Raw genomic sequence first — 19704 nt, forward strand, 5'->3', positions numbered from 1 at the left:
TACTCAACAGTTTGTTAAAAGCTGAAGTTAAAAGTACGAAGAAATTACTGTGTTGTCCAACTTAACTCATTTTATGTCTGTCTAGTCAAGAAAATTAACAAGGTAGGAGTACCCCAGCATATCCTGTGTAACAGGCTTTGTTGAGGTTGTATGCAAAATTTCAAGTCTGTAGCTCTTTTCATTCTTGAGATGTTCTGAGGACAGACAGGTATTATTACAGAAACAAATTTTTACATTGTCCAGCAGGCAAGAAGCAAAATTAGCTTAAAGGTGAGGGAGTAAAGAATTGACCTGCTGATGCCAAGAAAGATTAGAGTCAGTTAGAAGACCAAGGAATATGGTAGAAACTACGGAGTTGAAATGAGGAGGTAAATATAATGAATCAGACTAAGTGGTTGTCATACAGTTTAGATGAAAATTTATAAATTGTGTTTTTGAAGGATTCAGTTTCAGACCATTTACATTGCACCAAGTATTCATTTGGTCTATGGTTTCTGTCAGCATTTGGCTGTTCATCTGGAGAACCCTATTAAGGTTCTCCAGATGAACCTTATTAGGGTAGAAAGCTACCATGGAGGTATCGTTTGCATACACTAGGACCTGCACCTTGGATGTTAAATTAGGAAGATCATTGCAGTAAACGAGGAACAGAACAGAACCCAGCATTGAGTCCTGAGGGATACCTAAAATCATTTTTTAATAGTCACTCTCAGCCCACGGATTCACCACTACTTTCTGTTCTCTATTTGTCAAAAATGAGGTTAGCCAGCCATGTGCAGTCCCAGTCACTCCGCAATATCTCAGCTTCTCAATGCTGACCGTGTCAAACGCCTTGAATAGGTCACAGAAGGCACTGACAATGAAACCCACCCACAGTGCATGCAACAAAATCCACAAATTAAAAATTGCATCCGCAGTGCTTTTGCTTCTGCGGAATCCAAATTGAGAACATGACAACAGGTTGTTATGTTAAAAAAAGTCAAAAATCCTTGTAAAAACTGTTTGCTCAAAAACCTTTTGAAAATACTGACAGCAAAGGATGGATTATAGATTATTCAGTGATTTTACTTTGTCATTTTTGTTGGAATGGTTTTAATAATTAATGAGAACTTGAGGAGATATGGAAAAAATATCTTGCTGAAGTGAGCTAATTATAAGTGAAGTAAAAAAGTTTCTTTAATATTTGGGAACATTCTTGAAGCAGGTAAGGTGAAACCTCATCCCATCCAGCAATTTTTTTAGGTTCAAGAGATCTCATTGCTTGCAGGACCTCAATTTCTGTTGTCAGTTAAAAACTTGTCAAAATGTTATCTATCTTAGGGCTATTAGAAATTAATTTTAAGGGATTTATAGAAGATGATTTGAGATTTAAGGTAATAGTGATATTGCAAAAGTGTTCATTAAGAATATTAGCAATGTCTTCTTTGTTTGAAAAAGGTTACAGATTGTATATATGATATAAGATGTATGTTTCTATAATACCTGGAAGTAATGTAAAATAATCTTTTGATCAGGCATGTTTCTCGCTTTTATGAAATAGAGAATATGTAGGTAGAGTTGCAACCATTTCTTTAATTGATGTTTTTTTTATTTATAATTTGTTTTACTGCCCAGAATTTTCCCTTTTAAAGGCTGAGTTGAAATATATTTTTTTGTATTAAACAGATCTTCTCTTAATACAAGAAAATCCATTGCTAGCTGAGATATTTTGTAGGACTTTAAATCAAATACCGCCATAAGAACATAGTTGTTCATTCAAATTATGTCCAAAGACCTTATTTATGTAATAAAAAATGTTTGTATCTTTTCTGCCGTTTCTGAGAAAAAGGTACTTAGAGAAGATTAGATGCATTGAACCAAATTAATATCAAATTGGAAAACTCTCTCCTGATGACACAATTTAAATACAGTTATTTCGTTTTCTTGTATGTAACGTCTGTTTAATTATTACTAGTAAAATTGGTTAAAATTCAGTATCTAAAAATGACATCATTTTCAGGTTTAATCTCATATAACTATATCTGACTGTTACTTTTGAGACAGGCTAGACATAATGACCCCAAAGAGGTTGAGAAACAAGAATAGTTTAATGCTGTTGCTAAACATTTTTCATAGTCATATCAATAGTTTTAACCAAATTGTGTTGCCAGACAATTTGACCCTTTGGGTACCTCAGACAAAAATGTCTTTGTGTCTGAGAAATACTGGTAACTTTTACCTAGGGATTACCGAACAATATCAGACTTTTTAGGCTGTTGTGCACTATATTACATTTTTGCCTGTAAATCTCTTATTTTTTTTTGTAAAAGTTAATGATTATTAAAAAAATGTTATAAATAAATTTTGTTACATTAAACAAAGCTTCTTTTTATGAAACAAATGTAAAAATTTTAAATGAATAAAAAATGTACTTACCAAAAATAAAATTTCCTTTTCATAAAATTGAATAAGAAAAACATTTCTTACAAAAGTCCAGATGCAAAATGTTTTTTTTTGTTCTCTAAACACTGCAAATAAAACTATACACAATTACAAAGTTTTATTAGTTTTACAATAAATTATGTATGCTTGATTTCTTACACATTTTTGAAGTTGATAGACAATATTTTTATTAACAGTATTATTAACTTCAAGAACAGTTTTGTTCAAAATTAAATTGTAGAATATTTTCACATTGTGTTGTTAGCAAGGCAAGTATAAATCAAGAACAAAAAACTCATCAAGGGAGTAGAATGGATGTTCTTGTAGAGCCAGCTACTGAGCCGCTGTCTCAGGTGCTGGATTTCTCTCCTCTTCACTGCTACTGGAAGATGGCTCTCAAGCTTGGATCCCATGTGGCTTGGCTTATTTGGTCAGGCAGTAGTGTGTCACATGTCGGGTGTTGTACGTGTAGATTTGTGAACCCGTTATAAGTGTGTTTAGGGTTTTTGTCCTTACATGCATTACAGTTTTCGTTATGTAAAAATTCACGATAGTAATGATCGTACCTCCTTGTTCTTTTCCCTACAGGATTCTCTGGGAGATAGATCACAAAGTGCCCTTATGGTCCTCTTCTGTAGAATAAGCACATGTTACATGTTTGCCTTAGATGGAGTTGCCCTAGACTAATAACCCTTATCGAAGATGTGTTCTAAAAGGGAGTAAATAGGCTATTTTGGCACTGTTGAGGTCACTAATGGTCTTAATTCTTCTGATGACAGATTCCTGTGCTTAATTTCCTACAGAGATTATCCACATGAGGTGTCCAAGTTACTTGTTCGTCTAGTGTAATTCCAAGATAGATGCTGCTATTAGTAGTTTTCTAAGTCTGGCAGTCTTGTTACTGTTTGTTTTTTGTTTCCAAAAATTAACTGTTTTGTTTTAGATTGGTTCACTGTATTTAAAGCGTAGGTGGCAGTGAATTCTATAATATTGGTCGTGATTGCCTATAAGTAAAACCATGTCAACGGTTATAACATAAGCAATGTACAATGGTTTTGTAAATTTGAGGCAGTATTACCATGAAGATGTTGTCAGATTAAATTATAGGTGGTTAATGATGGTTTCGACTAAGTCAACTATGGCTGTGGATGTTAACTTCTCTGCCATAAAACCATCCTGTTTGTTGGTTAACAGGTTGTGTTGTTGCAGATGAACCTACTAGTCTGACTAGGACAAGTTTCCCTATCACTTAAGAATGAAATGGGTCTATAGTTGTTTGCATCAGGTGTATCACCTTTCTTAAATTTCACATAGTCTTTTGTTACTTTTAATAGTTCTGGAGATTTGCCTTGTGCAAAAGACTTGTTTGAAATGTCAGTTAGTGGTAGCTGAAGTTTTTCTTTGCAAGCTTTTACAATTTTTGCTGATTCCGTCTACTCCTGCAGAGAGTTTTGCTTTGAGTGTATTAATTATACTGACTACAAGAACGTAACTAAGAAATAATTTTTTAGGGGGGTCCATACAAACACAAGACTAACAGCACAACTCTATTGGGAACAGAGGTGGGTTTGAGTAATTTGTCGTGTATAGTTTTTATATTTTATTTTATTTATAATACTAAATTTATCTACTGTAGATAACTTTATTCTATTTTGGAAGTAAGACTCAATCAACAGCCATGTTTACACTAGCTCTTGAATTCAATATTATTGTAACTAACTTTCAATATGAACGGACACTTAATGAAGAAGAGAAATTAAACAAAGTGATTGGAGATAAATTAACTAATGTTCAAACAAAAATATGCACTCTAAACAACGTCACTGAAAATCTGTTTTAAATCAAATAAACAAAAATAACATAGAATATTATCAGAGCATATTACAAGTCTTAGTAAACTTTACTCAATCTGCTATTGACATAAAGTCTCTAAGGTATCTTTTGAAAAAGTTTAGATAAGTGTCATTGTTTTCACATACATAGTCTAAATAATGTGACAGCCAGACAGGAGGTGTCTCGAGTTATGGATAGTCTGAAACCAAAAACTTCATCAGGCTATGATGGAATCTCAGCAAAGCTTTTAAAAACTTGTAAAGAAGAGCCAATTGACCCCATAGTAGACATAGTAAACAAATCTTTTTTGTCTGGAAACTTCCCATCTGCTCTAAAAATGGCCAAAGTCTACCCATTGTTCAAACAGGGATCCCCAACCCAAGCCTCAAATTATCGACCGATTTCTCTAGTTCCAACATTCTCTAAAATAATTGAAAAACTGACACTAACCAGACTTATAGACCATGTAACGACAAATGAACTCCTTACAACCCAGCAACATGGATTTCTGAAAGGCAAGTCAACAACAACCACCGCCCTAATCTGTCTGGTAGAATTCCTTATTGATCAACTTGAAGATGGCAACACCACCACTGCTATTCTACTAGATTATAGCAAGGCTTTCGATTGCCTCAGCCACGAACACCTCATGGCTAAGCTTAGTGCGATAGGTTAATAGGGACTGCCTATAACTGGTTTCACAGTTACCTGACAGGGAGGTGCCAAATGGTTGAACTTATGTATAATAGCAAGGGGATTATGCAACAAATCAAATCTGAACCAAAAAGCATCATCACACGGGGAGTTCCTCAAGGGTCTGTACTGGGTCCAGTACTTTTCATTTTATTTACCAATGACTTTCCAAGATATCTAAAAGACTATTGCAGATCACTAATGTATGCAGATGACACTGTATTGCTATTGGGCAACAATAATCCAAAACATCTTGAAGTGACCTCTTATATTGCTCTTAACATGGCAATTCAGTATTGCCATAGGAACGACCTCGTTGTAAATGAGACAAAAACTAAGCAACTTATTTTAGGCAAGCACAGAGAGGCTGTAGGCAAGTTACCTGACCTTGAAGAAGTTACTGTTGCCAAATACTTGGGAGTAACAATTGATGAAAGCCTCTCCTGGACCCCCCACACATCGATCTCCTGTGCAACAAGCTAAGTGTAAGCCTGTTTGTAATTCGCAGGATTAAGAACATCTGTGACGTGGATACAGCCAAGATCGCCTATTACAGCCTGTTCGAGACCCATTTACGCTATGGTATTGAAGTATGGGGAGCAACTACAAGGGGTAATCTAGAACGAGTGCTCTTGCTCCAAAAACGTGCTATAAGAATACTTGGAGATCTCCAGTCAAGAGAAACTTGCAGAAGCAAATACAAAGACCTAAAAATCCTGACTGTAGTAAATCTGTATATCTTGGAAGTTGTAACATACTCACATCTAAAATCATTAAGCCCCATAAGAACCGCAGCTCAGATTCATGACTACAGCACAAGACAGTCAGCCAATTACAGCCTTCCTACACACCATCACACAATGACTGAGAAGAAAACCCAGCTATGCAGGTGCCAGAATGTGGAATGTCCTTCCTCCAGAGCTGAAGACTGTAAGCATTCAACAGTTTCGTCACTTGCTGAAGAACTGGCTTCTTGACCACCCATTTTACTCCATGACTGAGTTTTACGGATGGCGACAATCACAGGAATTTTGATCCTCTAGAAGAAACATTTTTCACCATTCTATTTACTATTGTTATTGATAGTATATGTTGTTTTTTTATTAATTTATGACGCAAATTCTGTACTTTAAGTTCATGAATAAAGCATGCTGACTTCTGACTTCTGAATAATTTGTAATCTATTTAAAATCACAAATGTTATTGGAAACCCATATTTCAAACATATAGTTTCTATTCTCAATTTAAGTACTGTAAACACAATTAATTTAATTGGAAAGTAAAATATACAACAATTAAATATGGAATGTTGATATTTTGACGTTACTTTTTTAATCAGTTACGGACATGTCCGTATAACAGGATGTTAGTATTTCTCAACATTTCTTCACATGTCCGAATATCTGGATGTTAGTACCCAAAGGGTTAAACTGTTTGTTTGTTGTTTGTTTGCCCATTCGTCAATGTCAGTGAGTGTACAGTTTCATTTGTTGTAATTATTTGTTAGGTGGATAAGTTATGGAGAGGAGTACAGAGAACGCAATATATTTGTATTGTTAGGAAACTTACATGACTGTGGGTTTCAATTGAAATTGAAAACTGGATACTTAAATGTCCAGCTTTAATCTCCAACGTTCTAAATGAATCCCATCTTCTGATCTTGGACTTCTTCCGCCTATTAGCAGCAATGTTTCAAAACATGTACTGTCCCAATTTTGTTACAACTTTAGTACAATACAAAAGTTCAGAAGTTACAAAAGAAACAACACATCAGGTTTGATAGAAAATTAAATATCAATCAGTTCTTTATTAAAAAATAATACACAATAGTACCTTACATATAAGCGTATACAACAGTCAAGGACACAGATAAATAAACATGTATATATTTTATACTATGTTTAATAATCTTATTCACACCACTATTAGAATGGGTTGACTTAGAGCTTTGGTATTGCATTACATTTTGTTTTCACTTCAAATGTAATCTCTTGTCCCTGGAACATTTTAAATTGACTACGTTTATTTGTTGATTAAGTGTACATTTTACAGTGCCTTAGTCATGCAAAACATGTTACAGTGCTAACATCACAGGATTGTTACAGTGATAAAAGAGAATGTATTTGAAAAGCAAAGTATAGCAACACATGGTAATAATTATTGACAAGACAACTCGATATATCGATCCATAGTAGTCTAGAAAATGAAAGCCAGTTTGCACTGTATAAGCACACAACTTGTTCTTGAAGTCGATTCAGAAGTTTTTCCTAGGAAAAAATCGATTATCAGCTACATTGATTTTGGTGGATGTCGATATTAGAGATTATCAAAAGAGTTAAAATATGAAACAATTAAATTTTTACTGTTACTTAAAACTGACCGATACACACATAAATACAGTAATAGTTACATCATTGTCAGACATCTAGATAAAAAATTTTAAGGGTCTTTATATGGTTAGCTGATTTAATATTTGTTAAGTGACTGACGATTTTTTAAGTTTGTCAAGGCAAAAAAATCTGATTTGTGAACAAAATAAAAATATGAAATTATAACTCTTGATACCCTCCTATTTCGACCTCCATTACAATTAACGTAACTGATTATCAATTTCTTTCTTGAGGTAAATTTCTCTATAGATTTAAAGAAAAACTAGGTTGTGTGTTTATAAAATAGAGATTGGTTCTTGGCTCCTGAACTATAATTGATTGCTTTGATGCTGAAGTCACATCAGCAACAAAGTCGTCATCTGTAATTATCGTGGATAAAAAATTGGTGTTAAAAACTGAGTTAGGGAAGGGGGCTGGATGTATAATTTTTAACACTGTTATGATTTGGTTTGTGATCTCAATTATTTGATTTTTAGCTAAATTTTCATTCATGTTTTGTGTACAATTCTTAGGAGTAAATAAAACTCCTATCATTAGTAAATTGTAAATTGAGTAAATTGAACTATCATTGACAATTCACAATACTGTTGATCTCCATCTGCTCTTTTTCTAAAAAGAAATTAAATTTAGAAAAAATAAATGCATTTATTATTTGATAAATTAAATCAAATTTGATAATCCACAATTGATTTGAGTTATTAATTCTGTAGTTCACATAAAGATCAACGTACTTAACTAAAAGTACGGTATAAATTGTAACTTGTATGAAACAGATCAGTGAAAACATTTTATTCACATCGTTAGTCTATAGTTTATGAACAGTAAGCAACAGGTGGAAATTTTATCAGTTTGCTTACTGCTACATTATCACCAAATTTGATATCTGAAGTCATCTTAAGGAGAAAGCCCCGCAACTGGAAGCAATATCTTCTCCGTAGCTTCACCCCGTTTGAAGCAGCTTGAAGTGAGTGCCCACTTGCTGTCTCCTCAGTCATGGGTCAGTTCTAAACATAAACGCTTCAGGGTTATTGTTGATTTTTAAAGTTGACAAAAGGGTTAGGAAAGTGTTGAAAAGATATAAAGCAGTTTATCCCTTTGGAGTTCTGATGGTGCAGACAGGTCGAAAGTCACAAAAAAGTTTCAATAAACAAATTAATAACAATTCTAGGGCGGTTTTTAAGAATCTTAGTTCGCTCTTTCACTGTGATGGATGAAATATTCACCCTGACCTTATTGATTATTTTATGGCCATGACGGTAATCCATATTTACGTAAGTTTGTTGGTTTTTATAAGCTCTATGGACAACACTAAGACAAAATGCGTTTTGTTTATGGTCCATTGAAAAAAAAATTATACTAAAACTGATAGAGCCTTCTTAAAATTCCGTCTTCCCTTTGCCTGTGTTGTAACTCTTGATAGAGATGTCCCAGTGAATTGAAAATTTGGCATGAAAGTTGCTCTAGATCCAAGAATGAACTTTTTTGATTTTTTGGTAAAAAAAAAAAAATAAAAGGACAGTCTATCCGTCAGTATAGGTGTGTGATAACTAATAGAAAGTTCTTGACATGACTTGAAATCTGGTACAAAGGTTTCTCTTTGTATTATGAAAACTCTAATGATTTTGATTTTGGGTTCAAAAGGTAAAAGGATAGCCCTTTCTACTGTCTGCCTGTCTAAGCGATAACTTATTACATTTTTTTGGATCTTTCAAAAGTTTGTTGTATTGGTTTATCTGTGGTAAAATCTCTAGAATATTTTAGAAACTTTGAAATAATTTGGTTCTTCCAAGCCATGTAGCGGAGCAGTGTGATGAACTTTTGCGCAATTCTACCTTAAAACTATGGCTTAAGGACTTTTAGGTACTTGTCAACCTAAATGTACTGTGCACCCCAGATGCTGTTGGTAGTGCATGCTTAACCTCGGACCTTCGAGATTTAGGATTTTCTGCCCAATACTGCCTTAATATTAATTGACTGATTATGGTGATTTGAGTTATAGCTTATTGCTGAGTTTCCTGAACTGTACCCACCATAACTGGATTTGCCTTCCATCAGAGCACAAATGCGTTCATCAGACCAAGTTACCTTTGTCTAATTTATTCCTTCTTTCTCGAATCCTCCCGGGTTCAGATAGTTACGAAGAAGGGCTTATCAATGACTTCTGGCCATCATGTTTATTTCACATCAAGTCCGATTTCAAATACTGATTTGGAAGAATACAATAATCTGTTGTGATTAAGCTTTCTTTCCAATAGTCTACAACTTTTAGTCAATAAGCCGATGTTTCAGCCATGATGTGTTAGTCTAGTAGTAAAAGCCCTTTAAAAACCTCATGAGCAGCTTCACTTAAAAGCTTCTGTTATTGACAAGCAGGCAACGGCTAGCTTTTTAAACTGGTACATTTGGCTTGTTCTGCTTTTGTCCACCACACTAGGAAGCCATGTCTTATTTGGAGTCGTACTGTCGCACAGTATAGCCAAGGGTTTTGTGCTCCAGTTTCTGCAAAAAAGTGTCTGAAGGAACCATCTCACCTTGTGAAGCACATTATTGAAATGACCATTTTATAACAGCCTGCAACTCAGAGTCACAGCACTAGGTATTTCACTGACTCAGAGACAACCTAGATGAATGACACCAAAACTCAAGTCGGTTCATGACAGGTGTCGCAGTGAAGGTGTTAAAGACCAAAAGAATCCATAGTAGAGGTGACAATAAACTCCCTTGTGAACAGCATATTATAGGAGGGTACTTGGAATGAAGCAAAGAATCAATCCATATGCAAATGCGTTGTTTAGCATCCGTTTCAAAGTAGAGTTTCTGAAAGCGCTTTGTTTCTTAAATAACTCTCCAGTATTCTGTCTAGAATATTTAAAAAAAAAATAATATAAATCATATAAAGTGGTCATGCTTGCTTATGCCTTGACGTATTCCATTGAAACTAGTACAGTTAGAGTTGTGATAAAATTGTCCAAATAGTTGGTCTTTAGTACATTTTTTATGACTCTACTGGATTTTTCATTATGTGACATTTTTATTTTTTATTTTCCTCTTACGTATTCAAATCTATGTACCAAATTTGGTTTCTTTAGCTTAGAGACAATAACTTGTTAATAAAATATAAAAAATGGTAGCTAGCGGATAAACAGAGTAGAAGTTGGAAAAAAGTTATTCTTAATTTTTAGATTAAAATCTAAAAATCAGAATTCGAAAATAAATTTCTACTGTTTTCTTATTATCACATTGACCTCTCTTTAGTTCTCAACAACTTGTGTTTTTTTTTTAAACAAAATTAATTTGAGAATATGATGTATAAATCGTTATTTTAAAACAATCATAAAAGCCTGCAAGATTTTCAATCCATTATGAACACAGGAATTGATACGTATAGGATGTTAACAAATGTTAAAAAGGCGTTTTCATGTTTCTTTATTTATAAAACATCAAAGACATATAAAAGCCAAAACTTACCAGTAAATATTCTACAGCTACTTCAGAGCTAAAAGCTACCCTATTGTAATATGAACAAACAGGCAAGAAGATTATTTGGTAACTAAATATTTAACTGATTCCTAGTAATGGCAAAGAACGGTTACTATTTTATGTTGTGTAACAGTAAAAAGATTAAGCTTATGACTAGAAATGTATTCCTAACATGTTAAGATAACAGAGATGAATAAGTTTTAAATGCAATATCATCACCGACAATCCTTAAAAATTTAGAAATTACTAGTGTGAAATTTTAATGTCATAATTTCACAAAAACAAATAATGTGTAAATATCAAAATATCCGAAAAACAGTACTATTATGTAAAATAAATTGTAACAAGTTCTAAAATAAGGCAATTAAAAAAGAAAACAATGTCTTGGAAAAAGTATGATGATAACTTCCAGAAGTTTCTGAAGCAGGAGTAATTCCGAGGAAAACGCCTAAGTTTTAGGAAGCTTAATTTATATGCAATATATACATGGAAGTGGCATCACAAATTTTGGTGTCAGTAACATAGACCTATGCAACTACGGTTAATATGTATTATGTAACTAATATGTTTATGCAAATACGAGCTATAATGCTATCTGTATCGTGGTGCAAATAGTTGTGTTACAAAAGTTGTGCAAAAGTACCCAGAATGACAATGTAATATATTTTTGGGGCTGAGAATACTTTCCGTACATGTTTGATGAATAAAATAAGCTTATTCTTCCCGTACTTGGATGTAAAACTTCAAATATTTTGAAATTAAAGTGGTTGAACTCCACATTGTTTGGTTAATTCCAAGTTCAGATCATGCATACAATTCTGATTCGGGCACAGCAAATGCAAAGAAGTATTTTGCAAGCTTAAAAATGTGTGCACCATGTGATCTGAGAAACAATCAGTGAATATAGAAAGAATTAAAATGAGTTTATAAAAATATTCAGTCACAGTTGGAATATAACAAAGGCTCAAGAAAACCATTGTTGATGTCATACAGAAATATGCATTTTCTTAATTCTAATGTAAGAGCGCATTCTAAATAAACATCATTAATTTTATTACACTTACATTAACCCTCTTTTATACAGTCTGAGGGCTTATTTTAGGTTCTAAGAAAGACAATACCTTACCTATAACAATATTATGACAATAGAAATATAAGTTCGTTAATTTTGAAATGGAATAAAATAACGTGCATTTTTCAGAATAAATAAGTTAAGAATGATTGTCAAGGCAAGTGAATTAAGATTGTTGTTTGATACAATAACATTGTGATTTGATTGATAATCCTTATTGAAATGTTAATTTTTGCATCACAAATTCGCATTTTGCAAATTCAGTTAGTTAGTCTTGCATAATAATATTGGATACTATTGTACTATACCATGTAACTATTAAATGCAATAGGAGAATAGGAATGTCACGAATATTGGAAAACACTTGTAAAAATGGGAGTAAATAGCTGGAATTGAGAATGTGATAATCAAATATGTACTGTATTATGTATATCATTGACCCTTAAAGACTACTTTATTATGAATCTGGTTATGTCAAATCTTTACTCATAAATGTAAAAAACGTTGACAAATGTGATGTAATTTAAGCAATATTCGAATACTAGCCAAAATATTTTTTAAATTAAAAAATTTTGGCTATTCTGATTAAACAATATTGCTTATTTACTATACTGTGGAAAGAAATAGTATAGTAAAAACTGCAATTAAAATTTCAGTAGGTATACACTGAATGTAAAAAAACACTAAGTAATTCAGCCAATATAAATTTATAGTCTTTTATATTACTTGTCTATCCATAGTTCATACATTCTTTATAATTATTTAATACCGTATTTTATAACATAAATTAATTTAAATGTAAATATAACATAAATTAAAGTAGTGCCATATTTAAATTTAAAACTGAGAAAGATATTTCAGTAATTAACACTAATAAATATAAGATGCTATTAGATATACATGCAACACACAAGTACAAATGACACAAAATGCTAATCTATGGATATAAACATACAAGCAAAAATCGTCATTGTTAATATAAAAACTAGAAATATAAAAACATTGTTCATGCATCTATTACAAAATATAATGATGCTCTAGTCACAACATAGGCTAACTACAGTCCAACAAGCAGTTTTATGTGTTTAACAATGTGTTACAGCTATGCTGCCAACAATTTTAAACGAGGAAATAAATACATTTAGTACAAAGCACACACATTTAGTAAGCCAGGCTATCTTTATGTCAAGTTAGTAAGTCAGTACATGGTGAAATTACAAATTGGTCATTTCTGCCATCCTAGTTTTAGACTACTTTGGTGAAATTATCACAGATCCTTCCTTTAACCATTTTCATGCACTAGCCTTCACTGCAGACTGAAAACAGCTAAACTTACATCATTTAGTACTCTTAGTACTGTTAGTCTTTGCTGACTCTTGCTTTTCTGTCTGGAAGAAAAAATCATTATTCATAAGGATAAATACACAAAGAATTCTGGATGGCAATATCACACAAATTATGTTTTGAGTGACTAAGTCAGCTTGTTGGTTTCCAAAATTATTTATTCTTACTAATATACTTTTACTAGTACTAAGATGATTAAACATTTAACCAGAATAGGTTTAATATAGGTACTAGAGAACAATAGGTAACTTAGTAAATTTAATGTCATGGTTAACAATATTATGTTATGGCTAAATGTAGTAGAAAAAGTGATGGAATTTATCCGATAAATCGCAGCACCTCTGTGGCCAAAAGTTTTTTCCTTTAAATTTTTACAGATTTTAAGTTTTAAGGCTGATTTTTAAACTAGACAGATATAAAATTTGATGCGTAGGAGCAAAAAAACCTAATTTGTTAACAATAACAAAATAATTGTACGTAATACTATTTATAATTTGAAAACAAAAATATCCAGGTATTCATTTAGTAGACTATAACATTTTTATAGTTTTGAAATTTTTACTTTTAAAATTGATTGAAAAATTCTATCAGAATCCTTTTTTTGTTTTATTTGGTTATTTATCTCTTGGAAAATCTGCGTCGCTGCCATACCTTACCCCCGGCAGTCCTCGATAATCGAGTAGCACGACTGCGACAAATAGCAATTAAATCTTTACTGGTAAGTAATGCTTATCAACGTCGACCACCACCGTAATCAATAACATCTGCACAAACTCCGTACATAGTCCAAACTAAGGACCAAAAATAAGTGCGATACCTTTCATTTACAAAAGAACTAATATTGTACACGAAGATTGAGTGATCAACAATAGCACAGAGCTATAAAAACTAGTGTTTGTAAGTTCTATTTAAAATTTTTGGTCTGGGGATCGACATGCAATAGTGTGTATGTTCTTGCGAGGAGGAATATTGGTACAGGTTATATAAAGGATACTTCCAAGTCAAATGTGAACTAGTACACAAGTACGAGCATTACAAATAATGAAACCAGTACATAAGTACGAGGATCAAGCGTGTCGCCCAGGGAGGGGCAGCTGTTCCCCCCCCCCAAGATATTCTTAAAAAGTTACCAAATGCAAAGCAACCAGTCTTTGACTTGACTTGCTTGAACGATCATTCCCGTACGTCAAAACTTGAATGTATTCACCAATTCCATTCCTAATATTTCCTATGCTCAATTACGGGCTATTATTAAAACGGAAGAGGGGAAGTGGGGTGAGGAAGCAACGGCTTGCTCCCCCTCCTACGCCATTGGCTGGCGACGTCCCTGACAAGGATTACAAATAATAGAGCCATAGTCTTGGACTTTAACAGATATATTATCTGTAGTAATTAAGGTTAGATGATTTTAATGTTACAATAGTGGCTTGCGAGTTGAAATCGCTTCTGGTTGTATCTTGATAGATCGGAATGTTACAATGTTTTGAGTCGATTGGCTGGAGAAGGGAGAGGCCGTGTCCCCTTGAGAGAAAAATCTTATTTTCTTTGTTTAAAGTTTGTTACTGACGATAGAAAGTTTGATAGGATAACAGGATTTTGGACATTTGCCATCGTTATAGGTTATAAAAGGTATAGCACAACGTTTCGAGGATTGGAATCTGTCCTCTTCGTCAGGTGGGGGAGGTATTAATACATAAAAAAATAATAAACAGAAAGAGGTAAATCCTGGCAAATGTCCGAAATTCTGTTTTCTTATTTTGTTTTGAAATGCAATTCTTATTGAACCGCAAAGCCGATCTTAATTATAAATATCCCTTCCAGCCTAGTCGGAGGTAAGGTAGTGTCTGTCATCTCGAAATGTAAAACTATAGATGCATTACTAGCTGAGACTTTCAATTTACAAAAGACTGATGGTACGACTACTCTAAGACTTTTCCATGTTAATATACTGTAACACTTAGAAACATTACAAGATTGTGAGTAAGCATATAAAATTGTATGAGACATTATAGACTTGATTAATTAAATTCCATTTTAGATATTATAAAGGATTTGAGCAGCTTTTATCAATGAGAGTCGAGGGCTGCTGTTCTAAAATTTAATAGAAGTTCTGAATAGTAATTTTTTATAATAAATAAAGTAAATTTTCTGCTTCCACATATCAAATTCTATGATCACCTAGTTTACAAATCAGTTTTCAAAATTAAAATCGGTTGAAATTAAGAGAAAAACAAATAAATTTGGTTTCTTTGGATGCTGCTCCGTGATGTTTCAGTTCAGTCTAACCCTGGCATGTTTAGTCTTAAAGGCAAGTTTTTGTATCTTAAAACATATGTTTCTTACTAAGTGATCCATTAAAAATAAAGTCCCATCCAAATCATAAAATAAATTATTTTATAATGTCTAACTTGGCTAAAATTTGTGGGATTAAGGTTGTAATCAGTATGTCGTAGGTTTTAGTGGTGGAAAATTCATTACGAAGGGATAATCTCAGAGCTGTACACATTTTTGTTTTTAATATCTGAAGAGCATCAGAATTATTTCTATTAAAACTTGTGTGACTGGGTGCAAAATCATAAAAACGTTGGAAACTAGTCTATACACTGAACGTCAATGTAACAGTGTTGTTTTCATTCAAAGATAAACATGAAGTAACATGATTTTTGAGTTACTGCATTGCATAAAGTTTTGACAAATGCTTGCAAAAATGTACAGAATATAATTAAATTTGTCATGGCTTTAAGGACTAGTTTTCGGTTGTGTCAGAAATAATAAGGTTGTGTTTTAAGTGTTGACTGCCTTCATTTGCAGTTTGATGATCATTCCACGATCACTTTTCACTCTAGTACTGAAATTAATTGTTTTCTGAAAATCTGAACAGTTCTTGCTTTTTGGATTCTTGGTTTAAAAATATTGATTTTATTGCGGGTTTCCGCTATAAAATCTGTGATTCCTCTTATGCAATCTCAAAGCTAAGAATACATGAGAGTTCACGGATTCAGAGTCAGATTAGAGAAAGAGTGGCAAGATCAATTGTTGCTGTCGCTCTCCTCGGAGGCGGCCCGAGCGATAGGTTTGAGTGACAAGCCATCAGGATTGCTGCTGACTGTCTTAGAGAGACTTGAGGAGCTGGTTCGGCTGGGGCTGACCTTAGAGCGAGAGGAGGCTGTGGGAGCCACGAGCTCCCAGCGGGGGCAGAGCTTCTGGTTCAGCAGTCGTAGGATGCGCCGCTTGCACACAAAGATCAAGAAGATCAGGAGTCCCTGTAGCGTGTTTCCCAGATCAGTCACAAACCAGATGGACTTTGGACCTCCGACCACAAACGAGACCAACTCCATGACCCAGTTGATCCCCATCACGATGAAGAGTTTCAGGTACAAGTTGAACCTGGACATAACGGAAATCTACAATGGGTAATACAAGTAAGTCATGTTTTAGACTAAAAAATTAAGCCCCAAAATAAATTTCATAAAATTTTCTCACATGTTTTCTCTTGTTCCCATTAATATTGCTGGCAATTTAAAAAAGAAAAACAGATTGAATAAATCTTGGCCATTAAGTAGGGTCTGAACATAAATTAATATAAAAATCATAGCCTTACAAGAAATTGATTACGGATTACAACGAAAGCACTTTTAAAATCAAGCAGAGACATTGTATTCAGTAATTTTCAAGGATTTTAGTAGATTAATATGTCTAATAGTGGAATGAAATAACCTTAATTTACTAAATGTTTTGTTTGGGCTAATGGATTAGAGTAGTTATTATACTTCTTACACAAATTAGATATAGTGAATCGTTACAATATACATATATAAATACAAGTAAAAAGTATGGACTTTTGAATATTTTAAAAATATTTTGTTTGTTTATTATACAGTTATAACAAGTGATTTGAAGTGAAACTCTATTGCTTTTAGTTATTTATTCTGACAGTAGAATGGATATTGATAAAGTAGCTTAATTTTGGTGATGACAAAGATAACAGGTTTTAGTTGGACTAGTGCAAAAATGTCTTGTAGCATGTTTTTACACACATCTATCGTCTCCCACATTCACATTATGTATTAGGGTTAGAACCTGCTAAACCAGGATCCGTTGTAACAATCTTCAAGTAACCAACACCAGAGGTGGTCGGTGAGAGAAAGTCACTTGAAATGTACACTCTGACTGGGGTCAAGAGGTAAACCACTGTACTAGTACTTAAGCACCACTTCAAGAAGTGACGTTGTGCAGGCGTGAGGGCTACAGAGTGAGTGATGCCGGTGGTATCATTATTTGTCTGTCCACTTGGGAATTTTTGAATCCCCTGGAAGTTTTGGTTTCATTCTTTTATTTGTTTTTTTTTTTTTCAGTTATTAGAATTATAAGTAATTACCTCTGCCTTTCCGCCTCGTCGTTCCTGCGGCTCTCGCTGGTTTGGAGGACCTTGGTGTCACGTGTGTGCATGCGAAGTCGAAATGCAGTCGTCACAAACATCGCGATGTTAAGCAGAACCAGGACTCCGATAGGCAAGTAGAAGTATAACACTAGCGCTTCTGAAGCTGTGACAGAAGATGGTTTCAGAACATTTTATTCATATTGTTTCTAAACCAAGACAAGAAATAACAGAAGGTAGTCTAGTAAACAATAATTAACAATAAAGATGTTTTACCAACCCAGAATTATATGTTTGATTGCGTGCATATTTTCGTTTGAGTTTTCTTCATAAATTGGAAATAGCTAGAAGCTACAAATTTAAAAGGGTTGCATCTACATCTAGCTTTTCGAGTCATGAATGTGTATAAGTTTAATTGTATTTTTTATAGTTAATAAAAAAGGAAATCACAAGTATTATGAAGTAGCCTATTGTGTGTCACAGTACAAACGATATTGAGTCTAACTAATAACTAAATCTAATGGTGTCACGAAAAGGGACGGGGCTAACCCTTTTGGATTAAAGGAATCCAGGTCCTATTTTCTTATAAATATGGAATGTTACGCACACAGAACACTCACGTGATCTAAGCTTAAAATTTTGGTTCTATCTAGAGGGACGTTTTTGTGCTAGAAGTGTCGTAATTAATTTTTAATTCTTTAAACGAAAGACAGAATTGAGATGTAAAGTTACATTTCGTTCAAAAAAACATTTTGTTCAAAAAAGTTACCTACGGACAAAGCCAATTGCAATGTAACACTTTTAGTTTTATTTGAAAAATACAATATTTAATAGTTTGATGTTTTATTTGAAATAAAATTTCCACTATTTTATAATAAAAAATCTTTTTAAATTTACTTCAAAATAATTCATTTTGCTCGGTGGAATAGATTGCAATTAGTTCAAAGATTCTAATGGTATAATGCCCAAGAACCAAAGTATATAAATTAACGGGTCTTTTTCGTTTAAGGGCCAGCACCTTACAAACATACTATACCTGACTGACAGTGCATTTAATCGTTTTTTTTGGTGTTATTAGTTCGTAGGGCAGTAGTCCAGGTACTACTTCTAGTATAAACTCGTCTTATCTTATCAGTGATAAACGCGCGCCGCTTATCTTTTGCCTGTAATGTAACCTGCGTTAGTCCTGTCTGAGTTTTAGCGTGGTGAGTTGATCTGGGCTTGGACTTTGCAAGCTCGAGTTATTTTTTTTTTCTAAAAGAGCAAGCATCGCGAACCGCTGCGCAGCGGGCAAGCATCGCGTGATCTGAGTTTTGAATAGGCAAGCTAGGGTCTTTTGTGCTGGCCCTTAAACGAAAAAGACCCAAATTAACAAAATTTAACCTAATGTTCAAGTGACAGAAAATTAAGCATACATATTTATAGTAGGATGTATTGTACAAGAAACAAGAAATATATTCAGAAAGAGCATAAAAATAAAAAAAAGACATTTAAAAACTGCAGACTCTTTACGGCTGCAGAATTTAAAAAAGAAAATTTACTCACTCTTGAACCAGCACTTGTCGACGCCAAACTGCGGCTTGATAAAGGATTTGGGAATTGAAGGTACAAGTTCTATGACCAAAGTGATGACGAAGATGACCAGAGGACAGCCCCAGGCGTACAGCGAGTACAAGATGAACTTCTTGTGTTCTCGTTCCTTCACGGAGCCTCTGAGAGGTCTTAGACCACTGCAAACAGACCACACTTCAGTGAGCATTTTAATCTGTTAAGATAATCTTGTAAACAGCCTCCACTGCTGTGTCGGCTTCCACCTATTGTAATAGGAAGATAACAAATCATCGTTTGGTAAATATCGAGAATTAACGGATAAGCATTGTATATCACTAATTTATTAAGGACCCAACAGGTCCTTCTTAAGATCTTATCGCCTGTCCGTCCTTGCGATGATACCTTTAGTTAGAATATTGTCCTGGAGATTAGATATTTGGTAGGCCTATGTAAGTTGCTCGATTCTGTCCCTACCTACTACTCGTTATTAGGCGATATAAGTAGGTTTAGTTCAGGTTATCATAAATATGTTACTAGTATTA

General features: G+C 33.6%; 1 protein-coding gene across 5 annotated transcripts in view; it reads right to left on the reverse strand.

Annotated features, from left to right (window-relative positions):
* Positions 1–6722: 6722 nt before the first annotated feature.
* LOC124367842 (G-protein coupled receptor Mth2-like) overlaps positions 6723–19704 on the reverse strand; it is a 128879-nt gene continuing 115897 nt past the window's right edge. For 3 of the 5 annotated variants that reach the window (XM_046824996.1, XM_046824991.1, XM_046824993.1), the window contains 3 exons: positions 19157–19341; positions 17612–17777; positions 15442–16620 (listed from right to left, as the gene is read on the reverse strand). In XM_046824996.1, coding sequence (XP_046680952.1) covers positions 16263–16620; positions 17612–17777; positions 19157–19341 — 709 coding nt within the window. In that variant the 3' untranslated portion in view covers positions 15442–16262. Of the gene's footprint in view, positions 8342–10747; positions 13278–15441; positions 16621–17611; positions 17778–19156; positions 19342–19704 lie in introns of those variants that run through there. The other 2 variants (XM_046824994.1, XM_046824995.1) reach the window with 2 other exon arrangements.

This window comes from Homalodisca vitripennis, chromosome 8, assembly GCF_021130785.1.
Source record: "Homalodisca vitripennis isolate AUS2020 chromosome 8, UT_GWSS_2.1, whole genome shotgun sequence".
Lineage (NCBI taxonomy): Eukaryota > Metazoa > Arthropoda > Insecta > Hemiptera > Cicadellidae > Homalodisca > Homalodisca vitripennis.